Source organism: Xiphophorus maculatus, chromosome 13 (assembly GCF_002775205.1).
Source record: "Xiphophorus maculatus strain JP 163 A chromosome 13, X_maculatus-5.0-male, whole genome shotgun sequence".
In the NCBI taxonomy this organism is placed as follows: domain Eukaryota; kingdom Metazoa; phylum Chordata; class Actinopteri; order Cyprinodontiformes; family Poeciliidae; genus Xiphophorus; species Xiphophorus maculatus.
In genome coordinates, this window is record NC_036455.1 from 8,333,457 (window position 1) to 8,356,516 (window position 23,060).

A 23,060-nucleotide genomic window follows, 5' to 3' on the forward strand; every position below is an offset into this window, starting at 1 on the left:
ACTAGAATCTAAACAAAAATAATACTTGGTATGATTTTATAGTGTGAGCTAGCTAGCTGGACTGCGAGCAAAAATGACTCTTTAAAATGATAAAAGTCACAAATCCTTGGACTAGGCCATTCTAACTTCTGAATATGTTTAGACTTAAACCATCCCACTGTAATTCTGTCTGCATCTCTCATGTTGTTGTCTCAGTTCCAGCCTAGTTTATCAACAGCACTGGCTTAATTTTTTTAATCTTCAACATTATAAAATGTTTGTTTTGTCACCTGGAGTGTTCTTGTTGCCCTGTTTACCCACAAGCCCCCGGGCTCGGATCACCTCCACGTCCAGCCGCTCCTTCCTGTAGACCATCCCGATCTGGATGTCCCCTGATCAACACACAGCCGCCAGCTGGCATCAAGTCTCTTTAAATGAGCTTTTAGATACAAACAGACACTTCCTGCAGATATTTTTATCCTTACATAGCCTCCTCTATGGAGGGCAGGAAGTGACTAAATTAAATAAATTACCATACCATAAAATATATACTGTACATCCTTTAATTAATTGAATGTATCATAAAATACGGCCCGGAACATTAGCTGGAGATAGGCACCAGCACCTCCCGACCCCACTAAGGGACAAGGGTGTATTTATTTAATTTTGTCACTGCTGACCCTCCATACTCATCAACTAAGACAGATACAGTAGCTCCTCACAGAAACTAGAAAGAATGTGAAAACTGCAACATGTAAACAAATATTTATTCTATATTTTTAGACATAGAGAATAGATGAAGAAACATTCTCAGCACTAAATGTTAAACAACAAAGATTTTTTATAAAATTATTTTAATCAATGTGTAACTTTAAATCTGCCCTTTTCAAAATAAAAAATAAGTAATTGAAAAAAAAGTAAAACTTTTTATGGTTAAAAGTGGAAATTCTAAAATAAATAAGTATAGATGTGAATGACTGCATGAGGATGATGTATGATTGAATAAATAAATAATGTTTAAATATTGATAATAATTGATACCCATGGGGGGCGTGGCCAGCGTCTGGCGTCCAGCCAATTGGCCGGGACCTAATCCCTCCAGGAAGCCGGTGAACTGCTTATCTGACGCCAATTTCACTCCTGGAAATATCAGACTGACGACAAGAAACAAACAAACAGGCAGACATATTAATATTATTAGGCATTAGCAGCTTTCCCATTACAAATGTGTGAAAAACTTATTCGATGTTCTGCTAGTAACCTGTTGCGTCATGCAATTAAAATGCAAAATACAAAAATGTTTACATTTTGGCTGAAAAATCCCCTCATTGCAGTGCAAAACTTTATTAAGAAACATGAGATATTTTTTCAATTGATGTGTTTCAATTAAACTGATTTATTTACGTAATTTAAATTTTATGGCCAACGGAAAATACAGAAAATGCAAACCTGTCCAACAAGAGAAATATTCAGTGTTGGGTAGTAACTGGTTACATTTACATGAGTAACTTTTTTTCTGTTTACTTTTAAGAGCATTTCTACTATGCTGTATTTTTTCTTTCACATGAGTAATTTTATTGTGAAGCATTTCTGCTCTTACTTGAGTCAAATTTCTGGCTTTTCTAAACACTGAATGAAACACAAACATGTTTTAACCAAACATTCACCAGACTCACTCCTGCAGCTTTTGTTAAAGTTTCTGAAGTTTTTTATTGAAAGAAACTGATTGGGAAACATTTTTCTTTTGCCTGATTTTATTATTCTTTTTTTTACTTATATGAATTATTGTCATTTTTGTGCTTAAATTACCAAAACTTTTCACTTTACATTTTGGTCCGCCTGATGATATAATTTTTAAATATTAAATGATTGATAATTTGATCAGTTAATCAGTAGACTTTTTACCAAAATACTTTTTACTTTTACTTGAGTAAAAATATGTTGAAGTAGTGCTACTCTTACTTGAGTATAATTTTGGGTACTTTACCACCTCTGGATATATTTACCATCCTGATCCACTCTTTCCAGTACATGGCAGTAATGCGCATAAAAATGTTTATTACCAACCACCATATAAAGAAGACGAAGCCCAACCAGCTTTGTGACACTCAGTGGAAATTAGGTATAAAAGACGCTAAACTGGAGGATGGTAGTGTGATTCTTTTTCAAAAGAGACAGTGACCAGAACGAAACAGAAACAAGTGTTGAACTGAAAAGTGCGTACGCTCCGGGTTTTGGATCCTCGGCGTCCGGATCTCGACTCGGCTGTCGGGTGAATCGAGATTTAAACTCGATGGCCAAACCGGTTTCTACGCTCCTCTGGACAGGAAGTCTTATCACTTTCTTCTTCTTCTCCTCCTCTGTAGGGGACAAACAAAAGAGATTTAACACAAATATGAATGAGTGTTTTAGGGTGTAGATCTCCTGCAGGAGCAGATGGAAGCACTAAAAAACTTGTTCTGGACTGCATGAAATTAGTTAACATAAAGCATCTGGAATGTATGGCAGCGTATTTTGGCCACTGTAGATAGGAAGAAATAAAAAGGGGAAATTTCTGCCAAAAAACTGAACGCAATCTTAACAATTGGCCACTGCAAAAATGGTCAATTTTACCAAATATTTTTGATCTAGTATTTAGTGCAAATCTCTTAGTACACTTGAAATATGACAAAACTAACTTACAAGTAACTTTCAGCTAGACACAGGAGCTTGTTCTGAGTCAATAACTCCTTAACCTTGATGAAGAAGTACTAGTTTCACTGGCAGATTCTTTCACTTTTAACATGGGAAAAATATTCTAAATGGAATAATCTGCCAGTGGAACTAGAACTGGTTGCTAGGTAACGGGCTGGGCTTGGGCAGGGTTGCCAGGTAACGGTTTTAGTGCCCCTTGCCAGTTAGAACTTTTTCCATCAATTATTTACTTTAAACAAACCTCTATAACTTGCTGAAAAGTTACTTATGTCAGCTTTGTCCTATTCCAAGGTTACTCTTGCTCATAGTTCATAGTAAAGAGTAAAAGAAATCACAATATTTTTTATGTCTTTCAAATGGAAATAGAAGTTGGCTTGAAGTCTAAGATTTAAAATTAGTGGTATTATATTATTTGAAGAAGAAATGAGTTACAACAATGTTTAATTCCTTTTGGGGTCAATAAAGTATTTTTTAAATCAAATTGAATTGTTATATCAGGTAAAAGAGAATATATTACATAAATAATCAGGTATTATAATTTTGAAATGACAAAATTAAAAAAGTTCTTAAATGGTCCTTGTGGAACTCCTGTTTCTGTTAAGATCTGACTTCCTGTTTGTCTGTGAGCTTTGATCGAACTGGGACCGACCCTCTGGATTGAGCTGGGACGCGCTCTGACTCTTCTTTCCCAGTCCCACCATTCCCATCATCCTCGCTCCGAAGCTGGAGCGTCGCTTCTTGTCGTCGTCGTCGTCGTCGTTTCTCCCTAACGAGCAAATCTCTCCGCCGACGCTGGAGGACTTGGTGAGAGGAGCACCGGAGGTAGATGCAGCTCTGAAGTAAAATAAATATATTTCTCTCAGTCAAAACAAAAAAGGTTAAATAAACTAACGGTATTAAGAGGGATAAAATAAAAACACCAGAAGCTGGGTGACATGAACACTGCTGAGGGCAACATTCACTGCAAAAACACAAAATCTTACCAAGTATATTTGTCCAGTTTCTAGTGCAAATATCTTAGTACACTTGAATTAAGACAAATCTATCTTACAGGTAGCTTTTTAGCAAGATATAGGAGCTTATCTTAAGTCAATAATCACTCATGACATTGATATTTACTGCTTTATTTTGAGCCATATAAAAGAAAAACTGCATATTATACCTTTAGTAGCTAAAAAAGGAACAAACAAATGAGAGGAAATATATATTTATCCACTTATACACAAATATATACAGAAATAAACACACAGTAAGAACAAGACATTGTGTCATCCAATTCATGTTTTTTACAATAATACTATTTAGACATAAACAAGAATATATTTAGCTTAAAAAGAAGCGGAAAAATAGATTAACATATTTACTAAAACTCCCTATTCATATATATGAATTGTGTGGTTGCTACTGTACTTTCAAATTTGTGTACACATGTTTTTTATTATCTATTGTCTTGCTGATACCACTGATGTCAGAATAATGAAAACAATAACGACGATGTACATAGTAGTAGAAATAATCTGTTATTTCAGTTAATATTATTGATGATTTTTCATCAATATTAAGAACTTATTGACTTGAAACAAACTCCTATTGTGCTAAAAAAAAAAAAAAAAAGCTACTTGTAAGTTAGTTTGTTTTATTTCAGGTGTGTTAAGATATTTGCTCTAGAAATTGGACCAAAATTACTTGGTAAGATTTTGACTTTTTGCAAAGTGTGACCATTTCACAAAGGTACGTCACTGCGTCTCCTACTGGTTCAGCTGGATTGGACTGAATGAGTCTGCACACGGGTTAGACTGCAAAACCAAAAAATCTTACCAAGTATTTTTCTAGTTTCTAGTGCAAATATCTGAGTACACTTGAAATAATACAAAACTAACCTTCAAGTAACCTTTCAGCAAAATCTAGGAGTTGTTTTTAAGTAAATGGTTGATTTTAAAAGGTAACAGTTTCTCTTATAACAGGACATTTTCCCATATTATAAGTGAAGTAATTTGCATGTAGAACTAGAACTTTTTCAGCAATATTAAGTAATTTTTTACTTAAACTGACTTTTAAGTTAATTTTGTCTTAATTCAAATGTAGTAAAAATTTGCACTAGAAACTAGACCAGAAGTATTTGGTAAGATTTTGTGTTTTTGAAGCATAAAATGCACATCCTTCTTACTTTTCAGACTGCGCCTCCTCCTCCAGTCCTTCCTCCATTGATTCGCTCTTATGGAGCTGAGACTCGCCCTCTGCTGCTCCCTCTACTTCCTGTGCCCCCTCTGATCCGCCACCCAAGTCCCCTGATTGGTCCTCCACAGACTCTGCCTTACTGTTTCGGCCAATCAGAGGACGAGATGGCAGCATGCAAATGGAGAAACATGCAAAAAGATGGCAGACGAAAAGATTCACATGCAAACATCGTCAAAAAAAAAAAAAAAACAGCATGCAAAAAATAAATAAAGTGAAACTTAACATACATAAAGCAGGCAGTAGAAAATGAAAAGACGACAGATCTGAGACGGAAGTTAATTGTTCTATCGATTAGGGCTGCAACTAACGATTATTTTTTAATTGATTACTCTGATTGTTAATCGGTTAATCAGGTTTTGAAAAAAATTGGTACATTCTGCAATTTTTTCATTTAACCAACCATTTAAGCTTTTTTATATAAAATATTAGAAATACATAAGGAAATGCAAATAAACAAATAATTTTGTAAATGACAACAAAAACCTTTTATTGTTGAAAATGTAACAACATAGCATTCCTTTCCTTGGTCAATTGTAGCTAAATCTATCAATCAATCAATCAATCAATCAATCAATCAATCAATCTATCTATCTATCTATCTATCTATCTATCTATCTATCTATCTATCTATCTATCTATCTATCTATCTATCTATCTATCAACTGCTCACAGTCTTGTTCTGTCAACAATTGGCCTTTTAGAGTCTGCATACTTCAGTTAACGATTAGACAATTATTTCAAAATTGATTAATTACAATTAATCCAACTAATTGTCTCAGTCCTATATTAACTTAATGTATGTGATAGTAAAGCAACTTGCAACTTGTCCACATTTTGTCATTTTCCAACACAATCACACCATTTAATGCATTTTCTGAGGATTTTAGTGACAGATTTAATCAGAATTAGCTTTATTGGCTAAATTTGTAAATCTTAAATTTTAGATTCATCTGACCAACACTGCTGGTGACAAACTGCAAACAAGATTTTTTGTGCAGTTCTTGCTCACAGATCAAAATTTGAAGGTTGCATTTAATTTAAAAGCAAAAGAGGCTAACTGTAAATTCGCATCAACATGTTCATATTTAATTTGTAAAAGAATGTGAGATCCATAACCTAATAAAGTGCATTGATTGTTTGTGTTGAAAGATGGCAAAAAGAGGCAAATTTCATAAATATGTTAATACCGTGAGGCTGGTTTCTGGCTTCTCACCTGATCTTGAGGGCGGTTCTGGTTTCAGACGCGTTGGACATGGCAGACACGTCGCTGACGTCGCTGTCTGACGATTTAAAGGACAGGCTGTCCCTCATCTGAGGACAGAAGATGAGCAAACAGGTGAGTAAGGCCATGACATGGTTTGGATTGCTGTGGGTTAGCATTTTACCTTAGTGGGGTCCTTCATCACACCTGCAGAGACACAAGAGGAGGATCAGTTTAAAATAAAAAATTTGAAATGTGGCACAAAATGTCATCATGGGATTTTATTGTGTTTAATTTAAAACAGTGACGTCCAGGTTTGTCTCTATGGACAGAGACGTTACCATGAAGCTGTTTTTGAATTCAGAATATGCTCTTATGCAGTGGTGGAAACACTTCCTCTTGTGCGCTAATAGCGCAACTAATTTTTAGCTGGACTAATTTTTAGATTTGAAAACTATTAGCACATTTAGCTTCCCCTAATCTCCTCTTTTGTGCTTTTTTAAACTTTTACTTGAATGAACCTCCATGTTGAAGTTTTAGTTATTGACTGTTAAGATCTTGTTAAGTAGTTAGACATTTAAATTCATGCTGCTATTTTGAAGCGAGCGAAGATCATGTATGTAGCATTTTTATTTTCTCTCATGTTTATTCTGTACCCAGAATGCATTGCTGTTCCACAGTAAAATGGTTAAAATGCGCTGAGGGCCTGTGTGCTTTCTGACCAAAGCCTCTCCGTGGTCAATAAGGCAAATTAAAGCAACAGAGTTAGCAAAACTCAACAACTATAAAACTGAAATTATGAGTGAAAGGTCTGTTCAAAAGAAGTGTAACCATGTTGATAGGTGTTCAATAACCAATTTAAAGCTGCATGGTTGCATATGTTGTGTCATTGACACATGGTGGAGTGTCAACATGGTTGAAATTAGCGCTTTAGCATTAGATTCAACTAAATACCATGTTGATATGTAGCACATTAGCGCTAACAGATTTAATGTTTATGATTAGTGCTTAGGGTTAGCACAGCTAACTTTTTAGCTAGTGGTGTCCATTCCTGGCCTTTTGTTTCTACCAAAGAAAACAGGACTAAATTATTAGGGGTCAAACATTTTCTAAAACGAAGTGAAAAGGATGACTACTTTCAGTTTTTCATTCTATCTTTTAAACCAGAGATGAAAACCAAGCTTGAGTCAAGCACTAGAAAACTCTAAAGCAGCTCAAATCTAAACTACAAAGAAGAAAGAAGCTCTTTACCTTCTCCACTCGCTGGCAACATGTCTCCTTCAAACAACAACAATCAAACAAATTGATCAGGACAAATCGTGTATGAAATGAGAGAGCTGGGCATTATCAGTTTCACCTGTTACTATAAATATATTTACGGCGTACCTCAGAGCTCAGCTCTTCGTCCCATTTTATTGTCATAAAAAAATGTTTTGTGTTGTGTTTAGCTACAAGCCACTAACACAACAAAAAAGAAACAATAATTTAAAAAGGGAATATTCACAATGTTTTTATGACAATAATGGTAACAAGCAAATTATGGCTGACGGGTCTTTACCTGGAAGGTTACTAACAATTAAAGGGATACCAACTAAAGCAAACCATACCCTCTCCAGACTGCAGTGACTACAATCTAAACACTAGAGGGTGCTGCCGTACCATTGGGTGTTTTCCTCTGTTGGTCCTCCCATGTGACCTCTGCATCATGCAGAAAGAGACAGGTGATTGGTCAAACCCACAGTGACAGTGACATCATTCAGGTGACCCCCTCTTCGTTGTCAACAACAACCCAAAGCTTCAGTTTACGAGTTCAAGAATCACCTGAACTCATCATCAGACCACCCTGAGTGGACTTGCCTTTTCTGGTGCCGCCAGGTGTAGCTGAGCGTCTCTCTGGGTCTGATACATGCAGACATGATGTGATGATGTAACAAACATGAACACATGAACACATAAATGAAGCATTAGATGAATGAATAGTATTGAATGTGAGAAATGTGGAACATTCTAGCACTAAACTCCTGAATTGACCGTTTGCATGTGACATCACGCTTTTCAGAAAATAGCCGCTCTGCCATGATGGATGTCAAAACGACCTATCTGCATGATAAGGCCTGTAAATTTAATCAAAAACAGGCATTTGGTCCCTAAATATCGCTTGCATTTAGTTGATTTCACTGTAAAAATGACCGTAAAGTGCTGCTCACAAGAAGCTAACCAAATTTGTAATTTTGTTGCACGTCTTTTGATGAGGAAAGAAGACAATAATTCATAGCAGCCGTCAATGGTAAGGACTGGCAGTCCTCTGTGTATTCGAGGATTTGCAGTAAACACTTTTACTGATGATTACTAATCTTCATACATAAAATTAGTAAGATGCAATCAAACATTGTATCATGGAGAAGGTACACGTCTATCAATCTAACACTGAATGTTTACAGTCCCATGAACATTCAGCAAACGTCTATCATTTACTAAACGTCAAAATGAAACACCATTAAAGGTCTGGAGGCCGTTGTCTGTAGACGGTAACTAAGGTTTGCAGACTCTTTCTTAGTAAGCCTGGAGAGAATGCCGCACCATCATGTAGCCAACCATGTTTGAGAAAAACTGGCAAGCATCTCAGGGTTTCCCCTAGAAAACCTGCTAAGCTAAGTGGTAGAGGCGCTAGGACAGTCTGTGTTTTTGTGTAGAAGTTACAAAAATTCGGAGGAGCACAAGCAGACACCGCAATTTAAAATAACAGCATGTGAAGCTAACGTGCAGGTTCAGGTTCACACCCAACTCAATGCATCAACTATAAACCCTAGCTTAATCCATATTTATGCTCACAGATACTGGTGTAGAAAACAACCTATTTAAAACAAACTATGCTTAGCCTGATGAGGGGCAAATAAAGCCTGGGGGCCCACCAGGCTTATAATACACTGGGGGAAACCCTGCAACTAGACTTTCATACGCTCCGGTGTAAGGAGAAAAGTTGTTTATGACATTGGTTTAAACCATGTGGCTGGAATTCAGGCAAATATAAGGGAAAAGCTATGGGTCGGTTTCTAAGCTAGCTATGTCCAGTTTTTGTAAATACCGCCAACTAGTCTATGAGCCCCAAACAGACGTACTACTTCCACAGACAAATCAGGTTGAATTGAGCAAATAAAAGCAAGGCTATATTGGCAAAAACAATCGCAGTCGCTTCTTTCAATACTCCAAACCTCTGTCATGGCGCCTCAACGCAATTAGGTGATATAGATGCAAAGGGTCAATATCAGCCTACCAGCCCACAGAAATACACACCTGGAGTTTGAGGGGGTGGGGCTGGTGAGGGTGCTGGTGAAGGGGCTGGGGATGGAGTTGGGGGTAAAGTGGATTCAGGAGGTGGTTGTGGTTGTACGACAGGAGGAGGGGGCTGAACAGGAGCAGGAGGCGGGGCCGGAGTAGGTGCAGGTGTTGGGATGGAAACGGGGGCAGCTATAGGTGTTGGTGTGACTGTGGGTGCAGGTTGAGGCGCAGGTTGAGGTACAGGTGTGGGTGGAGGACCAGGGGTGGGTGCAGGCACAGAAGCAGGTGCAGGTGGGGGAACGGGTGCAGATGTAGGCACGGGTGCGCGTACAGGTGGGGGAACGGGTGCAGATGTAGGAACAGGTGCGCATACAGGTGGAGGAACGGGTGCATATGTAGGCACAGGTGCGCGTACAGGTGGAGGAACAGGTGCATATGTAGGCACAGGTGCGCGTACAGGTGGAGGAACGGGTGAAGATGTAGGAACAGGTGCGCGTACAGGTAGAGGAACGGGTGCATATGTAGGCACAGGTGCGCGTACAGGTGGAGGGACAGGTGGAGGATGAATAGGAGTGGATGGAGGTGGATGAGCTGGTGGCCCCTGAATTCGTATCATTGGAGGAGGTTGATGATTGACTAGAGGAGCGGCATGTTTCTGTATGGGGGGCGGGAATTCATGAGGGGACGTGGGTGGGGCTGGGGCTGTTGGTGCTCCTGCAGATGGTGTGGCCAAAACTGATGAACAGCAGTTCAGTTTAAAGAAAGAGGAAACAAGAAGATGAACAGAAACAATGAGAGGATTAATGACAGCATGATCAACTTCAGAGGCTAACCAGTCACATGACCAATCACATCACTACTGTAGTTAAAACACAGAGAGGAGGCATCAAGTTCAGCAGGTAGCAGAAGAAGAAAATGACTCCAGATTCTTTCCACTGAATTCACACAACTTTGAGAATCAACTTCATTGATTAAAAGTGATCTATTATGCTTCTTTGAACAGGTTAGGACAGATCTGAGGCCTGTACAAAACATGTCCTTTGCTGTTTTTGCCCAAAATCATTCTTAGATAATGAGATTTTAGTCTGGTCAGTTGGGCCTATTTTGAGCTCAGGGAAAATGGCTGCAAACAGATGTGCGATTACACAACTGTACATCTTTGAAAAGCAGACGTGGAGCCTCCTGCACAACCAACAAGAATGCAGTAAGACAACAGCAGTCATGTACAGCCTATACAGTCTTACAAACAGCTGACCAAACGTCCTGGAGCTCTGCTTGGGTTGCTAGGTAACGGGCAGAACTCCGCTGAGGTTGCTAGGTAACGGCACAGTGCCCGTGGAATGAAACTTAATAACCTGGAGGTTTTTGAAATGGCTAATTTTCCAAGCACCAAAAACCTTGAACTTATTGCCAAGAAATGGCTGGGTGCTTTTTGTTGTTACTCTTGAGCAGTTTTTAGAAGCAGTTGAGACCCAAATGGAAGTCCAAAAACATGCAACATCAGAATTTTGCATAATATGTCACCTTTGTGAAGTTTTTGGTTGCTAGTTACCAGCCAATAGATCCACCAGCTGAACCCTCAGACATTCAGTGCAGGTAAACCCCTGACACACCTGCATTACAACGCAGCTAGGACTTTCCCACAAAGCCCTGATCAACCCACAGTGACGTCCACGAGTGTTTTCACACACACACATCTTAATCTGTTCCATCTAATCATCACTTTTATCCTCCATTTATCAGCAACTACAGCTACGACACAACGTTCTTCTTAAGGACCCAACACATGCAGAGAATGTCTCTATTTCTAACGAACGACACTCAGGTGGTGAAGTCACTACCTGTCTGAACACAGTGAAAAGGTTCTCCATCTGAAAGAAACAACTCAGCGTTAGACGGCTAAACTCTACTCAGCAGGATCCGCTGCACAGAAAATATTAATTTTATAAAAGGTGAATCAATATGTTGTCGGACTTTTTAATTTTTATTTATAATTTGATGATTGCTGATGTTTAATAAGTTGTAAAACTTTGAAAGTACGTTTTATAGTGCTTTTATTGTCCAGGTCATTCATGTCAATGAGATTTTAAAATTAATTTACAGATCAAATGGCAAAATAAAGTAATACAGGTGGAAACAAGTACATGAAGCATTTCTATATGTATTCAGTTAACACCAGAAATAAGGAGAAATCGGTTAAAACGACTCATTTAGAAGCAGTAAAGAAAACAACAAATGTACTTTATCTTCATCGCACCAAAAGATTTATTTAACCTCAAACTCTGTCATTTACTTTTTGCTGTCGACTGTAACATGTTGAGGGCCAAAGCTTTTGATTAATAATCAGTTTCTAAAAAGATTTTCTAAAACTTTATTTTTCAGTTTTTAAGAAAACGTAGATTCTGATTTCTCTTTTAGAACTTTGCCTAAATTATAGTATTTTATGAGGGTTTAAATATTTATTTTGTGTCTTGGTTTGTCTCTTGCTTTTTACAGCACTTTGGGAAAACTTGTTTTAAAATGTGATTTATAAATAAATTTGACATGAACTAAAAAAAAACTCCCTAAAAATTAGAACCAATCAGAAATGTCTCTGTTTTTGTTAGAGGGGATAAACTTTGATTTCCCCAGAAATTAAATAAAAAGCTGAAACTGTTTTAAAAAGCAAAATAAAGCATGTAACGTAATTTGAGTTTGTATATATTACATTGTACTGGACTCATTGAATGTGATTATCCTTCTCTGGATATAAATTTTTTTGACTATGTGTCTCAAGATGGGTGAACTGATGCTGCATAAATTAACTAAATAAAAATTAAATGAAGTAGATAAATATCTTGAATGCAGATAATATTGATTATTATTAGCCAATGGCAATAAGATCAGCTGTTCTCCAGTAAACATACTTCGGTCCAGAGGTCCTTTTGGAGGGACAACAGGAAGCTGGCGTCCGCGGCGAGGGCAGACCGCCGTTCCGGTGGGACTCGTCATGTTGGATCCGACGCGAGCGTTAGCCCTGTTTTAAAAAAAATAAAGTCAATAAATAAATATATAAGGCAATGGAGTATCCAGAAAATAAACTACAAACAGAAATAAGGAAGAAAAATCAAATGTCAAAGTTTGATTAGGAACCATGCATTCGCTTAGTAAATTAAACACAACATCAATAGCTAAAATTAGAGCTGCAACTAATGATTACTTTAGTAATCAATTATTCTGGTGATTAATCAATTAACTGGGTTTAATAATTGGCACAATTGTTAAGATTTTTCATTTAACCGCTTAAACTTTCTTTATGCAATATTGGAAATATTTTTTAAATAAGAAAATAAACATATAAGTGCAGTAATATAGCATTCCTGTCATGGGTTTGAATAAAGTAAAGCTAAAATTAGTCCACTTGAGGAGTTTTGGGTGGAACATATGTACAGACAAAAGTGTCTTGATTATATACTGTATATATACAGTAGCTTGCACAGTTTTGGCTTTTTTTTTCAGCAAATTGTCTTTTTTGATTCTGTATTCCAGTTAATGGCTAATTGATTACTAAATTAGCTGAAATTATTTAACAATCGATTAATCGCGATTAATTGTTCCAGCCCTAATTAAAACAAACCAATCCTCCAATGTATATTTTAATGTATGTACAGCTTTTTTTGTCCAGTTTTTAATTTGAGGACAGTTACTCGGTGTGTTTGTGTGTGTTAGAGGATTCGACAGCAGGTTGCAGGAAAGCCAAGCAGGCAGACGATAAATTAAATGTTTTCTCTCTGGGTTGCACACATGCATGGTTGCAACATAACGGTCGAACCAAAACAACAAATCAAATAAACAAAAGGCAACGAACAACAAGTCAGGCTGCCAAACATGCAACAAAAAACAAAGAGGGTTAAAATGGCTGATTAGTAAATAAATAAAGAGTTGGACTTCATGCTCCAAACGACACTTGGCAAGCACCGTAGAGACTGAGCCGCCTCCTGATTGGTCAGCAGCGGGTCACCTGATCAGTGCAGGTGAAGGGGGGGCAGAGCGACCAGACCTAAGGTAGGAGGAGTCAGCGCGGTCAGTCGAGTGAGACCGCGCGTAGACGGGTCGGTCGGCCATCGCTCGCTGGTCGGCTGAGCGAGAGCGGCTGTAGTAATCCCTCCGGTCCATCCCCCTGCTGTACCTGCGCATTACCATGACAACTGTCAACTACTGTCACCATGACAACCGCTGCACCTGGGGGATGGGTTAGTGACACGGAGTGGACATTGTTCTGGTCACCTGTGGATCTCAAAAGTAAAAAAGGCACGGTTTGTAGGAGAGGAAATATATTTGGCACGATGTTTCCCAGGAAGTTTCAACAAAAACCAGAACAGGTGAGAACAGAAAAATAAAAGCTTTTAACTAAAACTGAAGGACATAAAAGTCAGAATTCCAGAGAAGAAGAGCTCAGACTTCCCTGAAGGAAAATAAGAAGTCAAAGACGACAACAATTCAGTCGACATTTTCAAACTGTTTTCTGGGTTCGTTCACTTTTCCCACAGTAAAATTCAAGAACTTCTCAAGCATTTTCAAGGTAAGTTTCCAAGCTTTTCCAGGAGATAAGCTTGGAGATAAAAACAAAACAAATGAACTAAAGAAGACAGTTTCAATTCACGATTCTATGATATCATCTATTAATGTTATTAATATATTGTGACAATATTTTAAACTAAAATATAATAAAAGTTTATGTTTTGAAATGTCCCTTTATACATGTTACTACCCTGAAAATGTTATTATGAAAAATGTTCTATCATTTAGCAAAAATAAATAATTTTGGTGATTCTAACGGACCTAAAACAAGAAAGGTTTAATCCTTTAACTATAGCTTGTGATAAAAAAAAAATGCTTAACTGTCTTTTTATTATCTTAAAATTTCTGGTTTCAACTATAAATTTAGGCTTTTAATCAAATCGTTAGATTGCATTTTATTTTGAAATTACGCAGTTTGAATCTGAAGCACTTTGAAGGATTTTATTCAGAAAAGAAGCACTTTCCAAACCTCTTTCACTACAGCTACAGCTAACTGGGTGTCCTCCAGTCTGTAACTGGTCTGTTTACCTCAGCAGCTCCTCGTCATAAGCTTCTGGCTCATAGGGAAAGTCTGGGATGAAGTCCTGACTGCAGAACAGAACAACGTCAAACACTGAAAACCTTTCACTATTTCTACACTATGGCTGCATCTCAATTAATTGTTTCAGTAATTCAATTCAAAAACTGACACTCTTGCATTATTTTGAGTTACTACACACAGGGTGATATATTGCTACTATTGTGGCAATATTTGACTCACATCTAATAAAAACCCAAAGTTCATTTTCTCTCAAGAAACAGCTACAAATAAGAACCATAAGATACAGATTATACAACATATGGCAAAATTATTTAATAATGTTTAAAAACAAAACTGTAATTTTTCATATTTTCTACACTATTTGTTCAAGGAGAGCATAAACATAGCAGAAAATATGACTAAATGTAGTTATTGGGTGTAGTTTAGTGGTATAAATCTTAAGTGGCATCTTGAAGAATTCTGTTTCAAATGAGAATATTTTTTATAAAACAATCATGTTTATTGTTATCATAATAATAACAGAAAATAGTGCGATAAAATTCTAGCTTTATTTTGCTCACTGATTGCAGCTACGGTTCACACCTTGTGAATCTTCCCCAAACTCATGAAATGACTTTGCTTTATTCCAAGTTAGGATCATCCTTGTTACTTGCCCACCTCTTATTAACAAACATTTTTCCTTCCACTAAACTTTCGTTTAATATTTTTAGATACAGTGTTCCATGAACAAACAAACTTCTCAAGCAGTGGCATTTAGTGGTTGAAGCACTTGAAATAAATCACTTTAGAAAGCACTTACAGGGGCGGTAGCCCAGGACTCCAAAGATTTTCTTCTTCTTTATTTTTTTAATGAATACATATTTTGCAAATATTCCATGTTATATAAAACTTATATGCCCAAATTAGTTGAGGTGCATCAATATTTGGGGATTTTTATGATCATAAACAATATTCCTGTATTTGAAAATTATGAAGTTATAGTCGGTTTCTTCAGGAAGAATATGGAGTTATGATTAGTACCTACCAATAAGGCGACTACCTATTAATGTACTTTAATTTTCTTTAGTAAAATACATTTCCTTTAATGGACAGGGCACCAAGCTGGCTACAGCCCCGGGCCCCACATCCTTGTAAATCCGGCCCTGTGAATCTATGCAACATATGAGTTTCTTCTTTTGAATTAAATTACTGAATCTACAGAGATGCACCTGTAAATTAACAACTAGCAGAGCTTACCTGTAATCCTCACAACTCCCATTCATTATATGGTTTGTCCAGGTTTGTTGTGCACCGTTAAAGTATCTTACATGCAGAGAAGCATATCAATAGTTACATGTTTACTCTTTAAAATGTAACAACTGTTTCTGCTGGTACTACAACTAGCTACTGCAGCTGTACCTGTCGTAGGAATCGAGAGAGTTGGCGACAGACATTCTCCTCAGGTGTCGCCTGAATACAGAGGAGGAGGAACTGAATCCAGATGTTCAGCACAAACTAAACACCAAAATGTCCACAACTTCTACTACTAAAGTACCAAAAACAGCAAAGGAAGAAGGAAGGTGGTGCTACAACGTTAAGGGAGGCTAATGCTAAGTCAGAGGTGTGAAGTGTGAAACTATACAACTAAAACCAGAACCGACTCAAGGAACCAACAGTGAGACGAAGTTATTCTCAACTAAAACCTGAACATAAATCAGCTCTAACATCAGGACTAAAGTGCATTACATCCAGTTCAGACCCGTTTCTGCTTTTCATGGTCCAACACATCAGCACATCATACTGGATCGGACAGCGCCTGTTACCCGCTAATGCTAGTGACGCTCCTGCAGGCGCAATTATAGTGCAGAGAGTCATAATAATGATGCAAAATCTGTTAGAAAAATGTTCGTAGCACCTTTATTTCTTATCAGATTTCTATAAAATATGTCTTCAGTTGAAGCTTAGAAAGTTGATCTGTGTTATCCTTTGATATAAATCTATAAATAATTTGGTTTCTAACAGTTCTGTGAAAATGCAAGAGAGGACTGAGCTAATTTCTCTGTAATGCTGGTCAATAATTAAATTTTACATCTTTACTGGTGCCAAAGTTTGTTCAAATTTAACAAAGTATGGCTCCTAAACTTTATAAAATGTCAACCTATTTGATGATTGTTATGAATATTGCAACAATCTACAAAGGAAGCAATTACTCCAGTTTTTGTCGTTTATTGAACTTTTATAAATCACAGCAGCTGCAGTGATTTACACAGCAAGGGAAAATAACGCTGAAAAACAGGGGAAGAGCAACTCGAAACCATTCGTATTCTGCTTTGTTCTTTTCTTGCGCTCTGAGTCGGCTTTACTCTAAAGTTTCTAAACCCAAAGACCCGTTGCCATGGTAACCAACCGACAACAGCTCTGCTAGCCAGCAGAGCGGCGATCACGTTCAAGTGTATCAAATTAAAACATTTTCCTGACCACTGAAATGTATACCTTTGTTATCTAGTTATTGCTGTGTTGTCAAATAATGGAAAAAAATGGCGTCCTTTTTTCATGTTATTGTGTAATTTCTCCGACCACAGATCTTCCTGACTCAAAGCACAGCAACGGCGCGCGCTAATTGACGTGATGTCCAGTCCAGCATTACATCAATGATCCAACTGCAGCTCTTCCATAACTTCAGTACTGATTTATTAATTAAAGTTTTCCCATTCTAAAGGTTTAATTAAGCCGGAACCGGACTTCATGCTTCTCTAGCTCCAGTCCACGTGTGCTGGTGCTGTTTCCCTCGGTTACCTGTCCAGGCTGCTGTACTGACAGGCGTCAGAATACGCTCGACTCAGTTTGGAGCCGCGCAGCAGCCGCACCGCGTCCTCCCGGTACAACGGATTCAGAGGGTTGCCGCTGGCAACCAGAGGTCAGAAGTCAGAGAGGTAAAGAGCCACAGAAGAAGAGAAAAGTTTGGGTAAAAATAAAAGGCTATCTTCAAAGAACAAAAAACATTGTGCCTCGAAAAGCAGCAAGTAATTTCAACTCATAAAAAGAAATCTCACCTCGTTGCTCTTTAATCCACTAATCTAAAACTAGAATCATCTAATAACAATTTACCAAGATAATATATTACCAATTTATTACCTTGGTTTCTTTCCTAAACGAGAAATAACAGAAAATATTTTTTAAAAAGTGGTTTTTATTTTGATCTGGAGTATTAGGGTCAGGCGCCAAGAATTTCTGCTTTATTAGGAGAATAAGGCCACACATTTATCAAATGTTTTATTTAAAATTACAAGAAAAAAGTTACTTTTTAATGAGAATCAGGTTGTTTCTTCAAAACAAATAATACTACTACTGATAATAAATTGATGCTGATGTGATAAAAGGTGAAATATTTCCTTATGTGTAAAATCAATAACTTCACAAAATGCTCAACATTCCTCATTTTCATTAATTTCTCATGTTGAAGTTCTCATAAAGTTACTACTTTATTCTCAATTAAAAAACATATATATATATATATATATATATATATATATATATATATATATATATATATATATATATATATATATATATATAAAAAAAAAAGAAAAAAAAAAAAAATATATATATATATATATATATATATATATATATATATATATATATATATATATATATATATATATATATATATATATATATTCTGTGGCAGAGTTAACCTGAATTAATTAAGTCATATTTTTATTGTATATATTTATATTAGTACTTTGTATTATTATTTATTTTATTATATTTATTGAAGCCCTACAATGACATTTCACTCAATATGTACATTTTAAATGTCCAACTGAATGACAGTAAAGTCTGCCTATGTGTATTTAAAGTCCAAATAAATAGTAGCTGTAAAACACATTAAAACAAGATGGCCGCCTTGGGGATTCTGACGTCACTCTGAATTATGGAAACCCAAGTAAAATCCAGATTTTCACAAAATCAAATCTCCAAAAGCTAAAATGAATTTATCTGCCATGCGATGCGATCTGCTCAGTATTTACCTTTGTGGAGGCGGTTGGCTTGGCGACCGTGACCTGCGCACCATCTCAGATCGGGAGCAGTGATTGGACGATATCACCTGTTCTGGCACTGAGAGGGTGGAGCTGTGGAAGTCCCGCCCATTCTGCCTGTAATCTGCATTGAAACAAATAAACGTGGCTTATTCGTCTACATTTATGTGATCTAAAGATAAAACGTTTAGTCAAACTACAACTTGTGAGAAAAACTTTAAGTTTCTAACTTAACAGACGGAAAATCAGGTCCATAAAATAACCAGGAATTAAAGTAACTTTCTGAGTCTCAGAAGTTTAAATTTTTTATTGTCAACTTGGTCAGAACACTCCGGTAAATGAGATTATACATTTAAACAGGAAATCTTACATGCCATCACACTTTAACAATAACTAATTATTACGGATTACTGCTCATGATCACGGCTCCATTTCCATAAAATATGTACATACATTAGTACTTGTATAATGTGTTATCATACATTAATAGATAACACTTCTATTTTATTTTGTAGACATGTATATTTTATTTTGTGTATTTTTTTAAATTTATATTGAGAATATTGTCTCTTATTTGTCCATGTCATGGCGCTGCTGCCCAATAATTACCCAATTCTGGAATAAATAAAGTACATCTTATGTTATCTTGAAGTAGCAATAATAAAAAGACAGTTTGAACATTTTGTTTTTAGAAAAAAGTAAATTCAACACTAGAAGAAATCAGATTTTTACTAATCCCACTGGTAAAAAGAAAATCTAATTTTTACCAAATAAATTCAGATTTTTACCAGTGGAGACATTGTGTTCCAGTTAATGTTTTTTTGTAGAAATTCAAAATGTTTTGTACACCCTTTTTTTTTTTTTCAAAAGATGAGTAAATTGCATTGTGGGATGCTGTGGTTACCTGAAATGACGCCAATGCCGTCTTCACAGTCGTAATCTGAAAACTCGCTATCGCTGATCCTCTGAGATCCTGCAAACACACAGAGGTAGGGAGAAACGAGAAGGAGGATCTTTAGAAGATCACGTGTCATCTTCAGCTGGAAGCACAACAGATAGAAAACCGTCAAACTCAGGAGCAGAATGAAAATAGAAAATAAATATGCAACTCTGATTGAGGCAAAAACCTTTGGTTGTGCAAAGTGTCTTTTTAGTAACAAGAAATGTTAAAAACCATTGTCTCTTTCCTCTCACTTGAGAATAATGCTCTCCTTTGTATTGATAGTCACCTAAAATCACAATAAGATACATAGAAATTTGTGGGGTAATGTGACAGGATATGAAAATGTTAATGGGGAGTGAATACAAGGAACCACATTTAGCCTGTTAATGCCATTTATGAGTCAAAAGCATCATAACAATCCTTCATCCACAAACAAAAAGCAAACAAACTTCTATCAGTGTCTTCAGTCAGAGACTTTTGTAACACTGACTGCTAGAGCATCTACACTAATTCTTTAAGGAAAATTACAGTTACGCGTAATATCCAAATAAGCTGCTGCAGTTTACACTCCCACATGAAAACGGCTGCAAACAGATTATACACAAATATACACAATTATACAACCGTACGTGTTTGAAAAGCCAAAGTGGAGCCTCCTGCACAACCAACAAGAGTCAGGGAAGTGGTTTCTGGATGGTAAGTCAACAACAAAACACTTGTCTCTTCCAGCAGCCATTGTACAGCGGTAAAAACAGTGGACAAAATGTGCTGGAGTTCCTTTGGGTTGCTAGGTAACAGGATGGAGCTCGTCAGGTTGTTACCTAGCAACAAAAACGTTAACATCGGAAATTTTTTGAAACAGCTTCTTTTTTAAACACAAAAAAACATTAAGTTATTGGCAAAACTTTTATTTTTTGCGGCGCTAGTGGCTCGTATTTTTGCGACAGTAGGCAGACAGGAAGGAGGGTGAGGAGAGAGGGAAGACATGCGGTAAAGGTCATCGGGACCGGGAGTTGAACCCGCGACGTCCGCGTCGAGGACTAAGGCCTCCAAAAGTGGGGCGTGCTAACCCCCTGCGCCACCACAGCACGGCCCACATTGCATTTTTTTAAATGCTTGGGCTGTTTTCAGAATCAGTAGGAACTAAAAGGGAAATATAAAAATGTGCAAAATGTGAATTTTGCATAAAAGGTCCCCTTTAACATTTCTATGGACAGATTTACAAATTGCCCATCCTGGTTGTTTCTGATTTTATGGCTGCAGAAACAAAAATTGCAACACAAATTCAGAAGACTCCACACAGACACACGGGCACACACACAGGTGTTATTACCTGAGTTAAAGTAAGGACCTTTATCTGGTAACGCATCATAAGAAGTGAAACAACAAACAAACAAAAAATAGATGTTAAAAAAATGACATGATGGAATAAAGACACAAAATAAAGATCTATATTTCTAAAATTGATAAAAAATGTATCAATAAGCAGCGATAACATAAGAAAAACAATGTGACTGAATGAGAGTTGGTGTGTTTCTGGTGTGACCCTCACTCTGAAGCCTCCTGCTGCTCTGGGACGGCTCCGTCTGCAGTCCCCTCCTCTGCAGGTAGGGGGAGGCGTTGGGCAGCGGCACCGAGGAAACGTCATGAAGCTGCAGCTTGTACCAGTGAGGCTGATCGTCCAGCAGCGCCGACTCCAGCTCTATCAGGACCTGACGACAAACGAAACACGGGGAAACGTCAGGACGCTGTTCCTACCTAAAACCTTCAGTCTGAGGATCCCTTAACCTGTTTAACAAACACTTACGGACCATCTAGCTTCAAATTACCCCTCATTAACACAACATGTTAATATATACAACCTAAAATGAAAATATTAGTCTCTTAACGCACGTATTGTTTTCTTTGTTCTTCCATGCTGCTTAACAAATGTGAAAAGCCATGAACACGTCTACTCAGGGTGTTTTTAATTATTTACAGATTCTTAGTTTGGATTTCCAATGTCAAGAATGGAAATCAAAAACAGGTTGTTCTTTACTACCAAGTGTTGTGTGCATTAATAACATTTACAGCTTGTAATTTAGAAGCACAATTAAAAGAAAAACAAACTTGAGTTGCTTTGCCAGAAACAAAAAATAAATATAAAATCATCCACCCGTTTCTATCAACTGCGTTTATCTATTGTATTTAATTAATTACATTTAATAGTCGTTAGTAGTGAGCAGAGCATAATACGCGGAGCCGTTCAAAAGAATCAAATAAATCGTTAACGAACGACAAATCAAAACTCTCAGCAGGTTTGACTTAGTTTCCTCCGATCACATAAATAGTTCTGGAGTTGTTTTATTGTGAGTGGCCCGATTTTAACCCATCCATCCATCATTATTTTTAAACACAATCCTTTGCTAAGCTAGCTGTAGCGTCGCACTTTGAGCACGTGACCTAACGTCACGGGAAATAAACGGTCGTTTACATGCAATACCTTGAGGACCACTAGGGGGCTCCCGCGGACCAGCCACATATGATAAAGACTGCTTTAGTCTCTGCTCCACGTGTGCTCACCTCTCCCAGGAACTGGCTCTCCTCCTCTCGGACTCTGGCCTGGTCCCAGACGGTGAGCTCCAGCATCCGTTCCCTGAACTCGCGCCGATGAACCGGGGAATACATGAAGGTCTGGTTCCAGCGAGGCTCCAGGGACTTCTTCACCGTCTTCGTCCTGCGTTTGCTCTTATCACTGGGAAGGAAGCAGATGAGGCACAAGGACTGGGGTTATAATAGCTTTGGGCTTTTTCATTATAGTCCAGTTTTATTCTGTTGTGACTTTTTTTCTAATTCAGTTAGTTTTGATTAGTTTTTAGAGTGTGTTTGCTAGTTTGTATTAATTATTATCAGAGTTTGGTACGTTTCCTTGAGTAACGTTTTGGAAAAATTTACTTTTAGGAGTATGTTTACTATGCTGTACTTTCTACTTCTACTTGAGTAATTTTATTAGAAACTATTTCTACTCTTACTTGAGTAAAATTTCTGGATTTTCTACCCACTGATAAAAAAACAAACATGTTTTAATCAAAAAATTCACCAGAAACAGTCACACATGGGCGTTTTTTGTTAAAGTTTCATAAATGTTATAATAAAAGAAACTGATTTGGAAAAAAACATTTTTGCCTGATTTTGTTAGTTTATAATTTGTTATTTATATTTTTAAAATGTCAAAATTTCCACTTAACTTTATATTTATAATATATTTTTTAAATATTTAATATATAAAAATTGTATTTTAAAATATATCCAGTATTTTTAAATATTAAGTATAATTAAAGCATTTTAAATATCTAATTTCTTTAAATATTAAATGATTAATAATTTGATCAGTTATTCAGGTTTACAGAATAATAGCAATGATGTAGTTTTGTTTTTCTTTGTTCTTCTACCTTCTGTCCGGCAGGAAGTAGATCTTGACGTATGGGTTTCGCGGTCGTCCATCGTCCCGAACAGGAAGTTCTTTGGCTCCAAGGACCGTGACGATCAGCTGATGACCAACCTTATCATACCACAGTTTGATCTGTATTAAAACATTAAATACAGCAACATTAGAAACGAAAC

The 23,060-nt window shown here is 36.9% G+C and overlaps 1 protein-coding gene across 12 annotated transcripts in view; it reads right to left on the reverse strand.

Annotated features, from left to right (window-relative positions):
- LOC102232991 (regulating synaptic membrane exocytosis protein 2-like) overlaps window positions 1–23,060 on the reverse strand; it is a 47,454-nt gene that overhangs the window by 2,963 nt on the left and 21,431 nt on the right. For 5 of the 12 annotated variants that reach the window (XM_023344584.1, XM_023344582.1, XM_023344590.1 and 2 more), the window contains 20 exons: window positions 22,889–23,019; window positions 22,020–22,191; window positions 21,010–21,169; window positions 20,791–20,814; window positions 19,419–19,487; window positions 18,506–18,638; window positions 13,392–13,559; window positions 12,298–12,407; window positions 11,233–11,262; window positions 9,407–10,126; window positions 7,970–8,011; window positions 7,772–7,810; window positions 7,364–7,390; window positions 6,297–6,319; window positions 6,125–6,222; window positions 4,841–4,990; window positions 3,323–3,507; window positions 2,204–2,339; window positions 1,021–1,133; window positions 270–371 (listed from right to left, as the gene is read on the reverse strand). In XM_023344584.1, the coding sequence (XP_023200352.1) occupies window positions 270–371; window positions 1,021–1,133; window positions 2,204–2,339; window positions 3,323–3,507; window positions 4,841–4,990; window positions 6,125–6,222; window positions 6,297–6,319; window positions 7,364–7,390; window positions 7,772–7,810; window positions 7,970–8,011; window positions 9,407–10,126; window positions 11,233–11,262; window positions 12,298–12,407; window positions 13,392–13,559; window positions 18,506–18,638; window positions 19,419–19,487; window positions 20,791–20,814; window positions 21,010–21,169; window positions 22,020–22,191; window positions 22,889–23,019 (2,632 nt within the window). The remainder of the gene's footprint in view (window positions 1–269; window positions 372–1,020; window positions 1,134–2,203; window positions 2,340–3,322; window positions 3,508–4,840; window positions 4,991–6,124; window positions 6,223–6,296; window positions 6,320–7,363; window positions 7,391–7,771; window positions 7,811–7,969; window positions 8,012–9,406; window positions 10,127–11,232; window positions 11,263–12,297; window positions 12,408–13,391; window positions 13,560–18,505; window positions 18,639–19,418; window positions 19,488–20,790; window positions 20,815–21,009; window positions 21,170–22,019; window positions 22,192–22,888; window positions 23,020–23,060) is intronic. The other 7 variants (XM_023344585.1, XM_023344589.1, XM_023344587.1 and 4 more) reach the window with 6 other exon arrangements.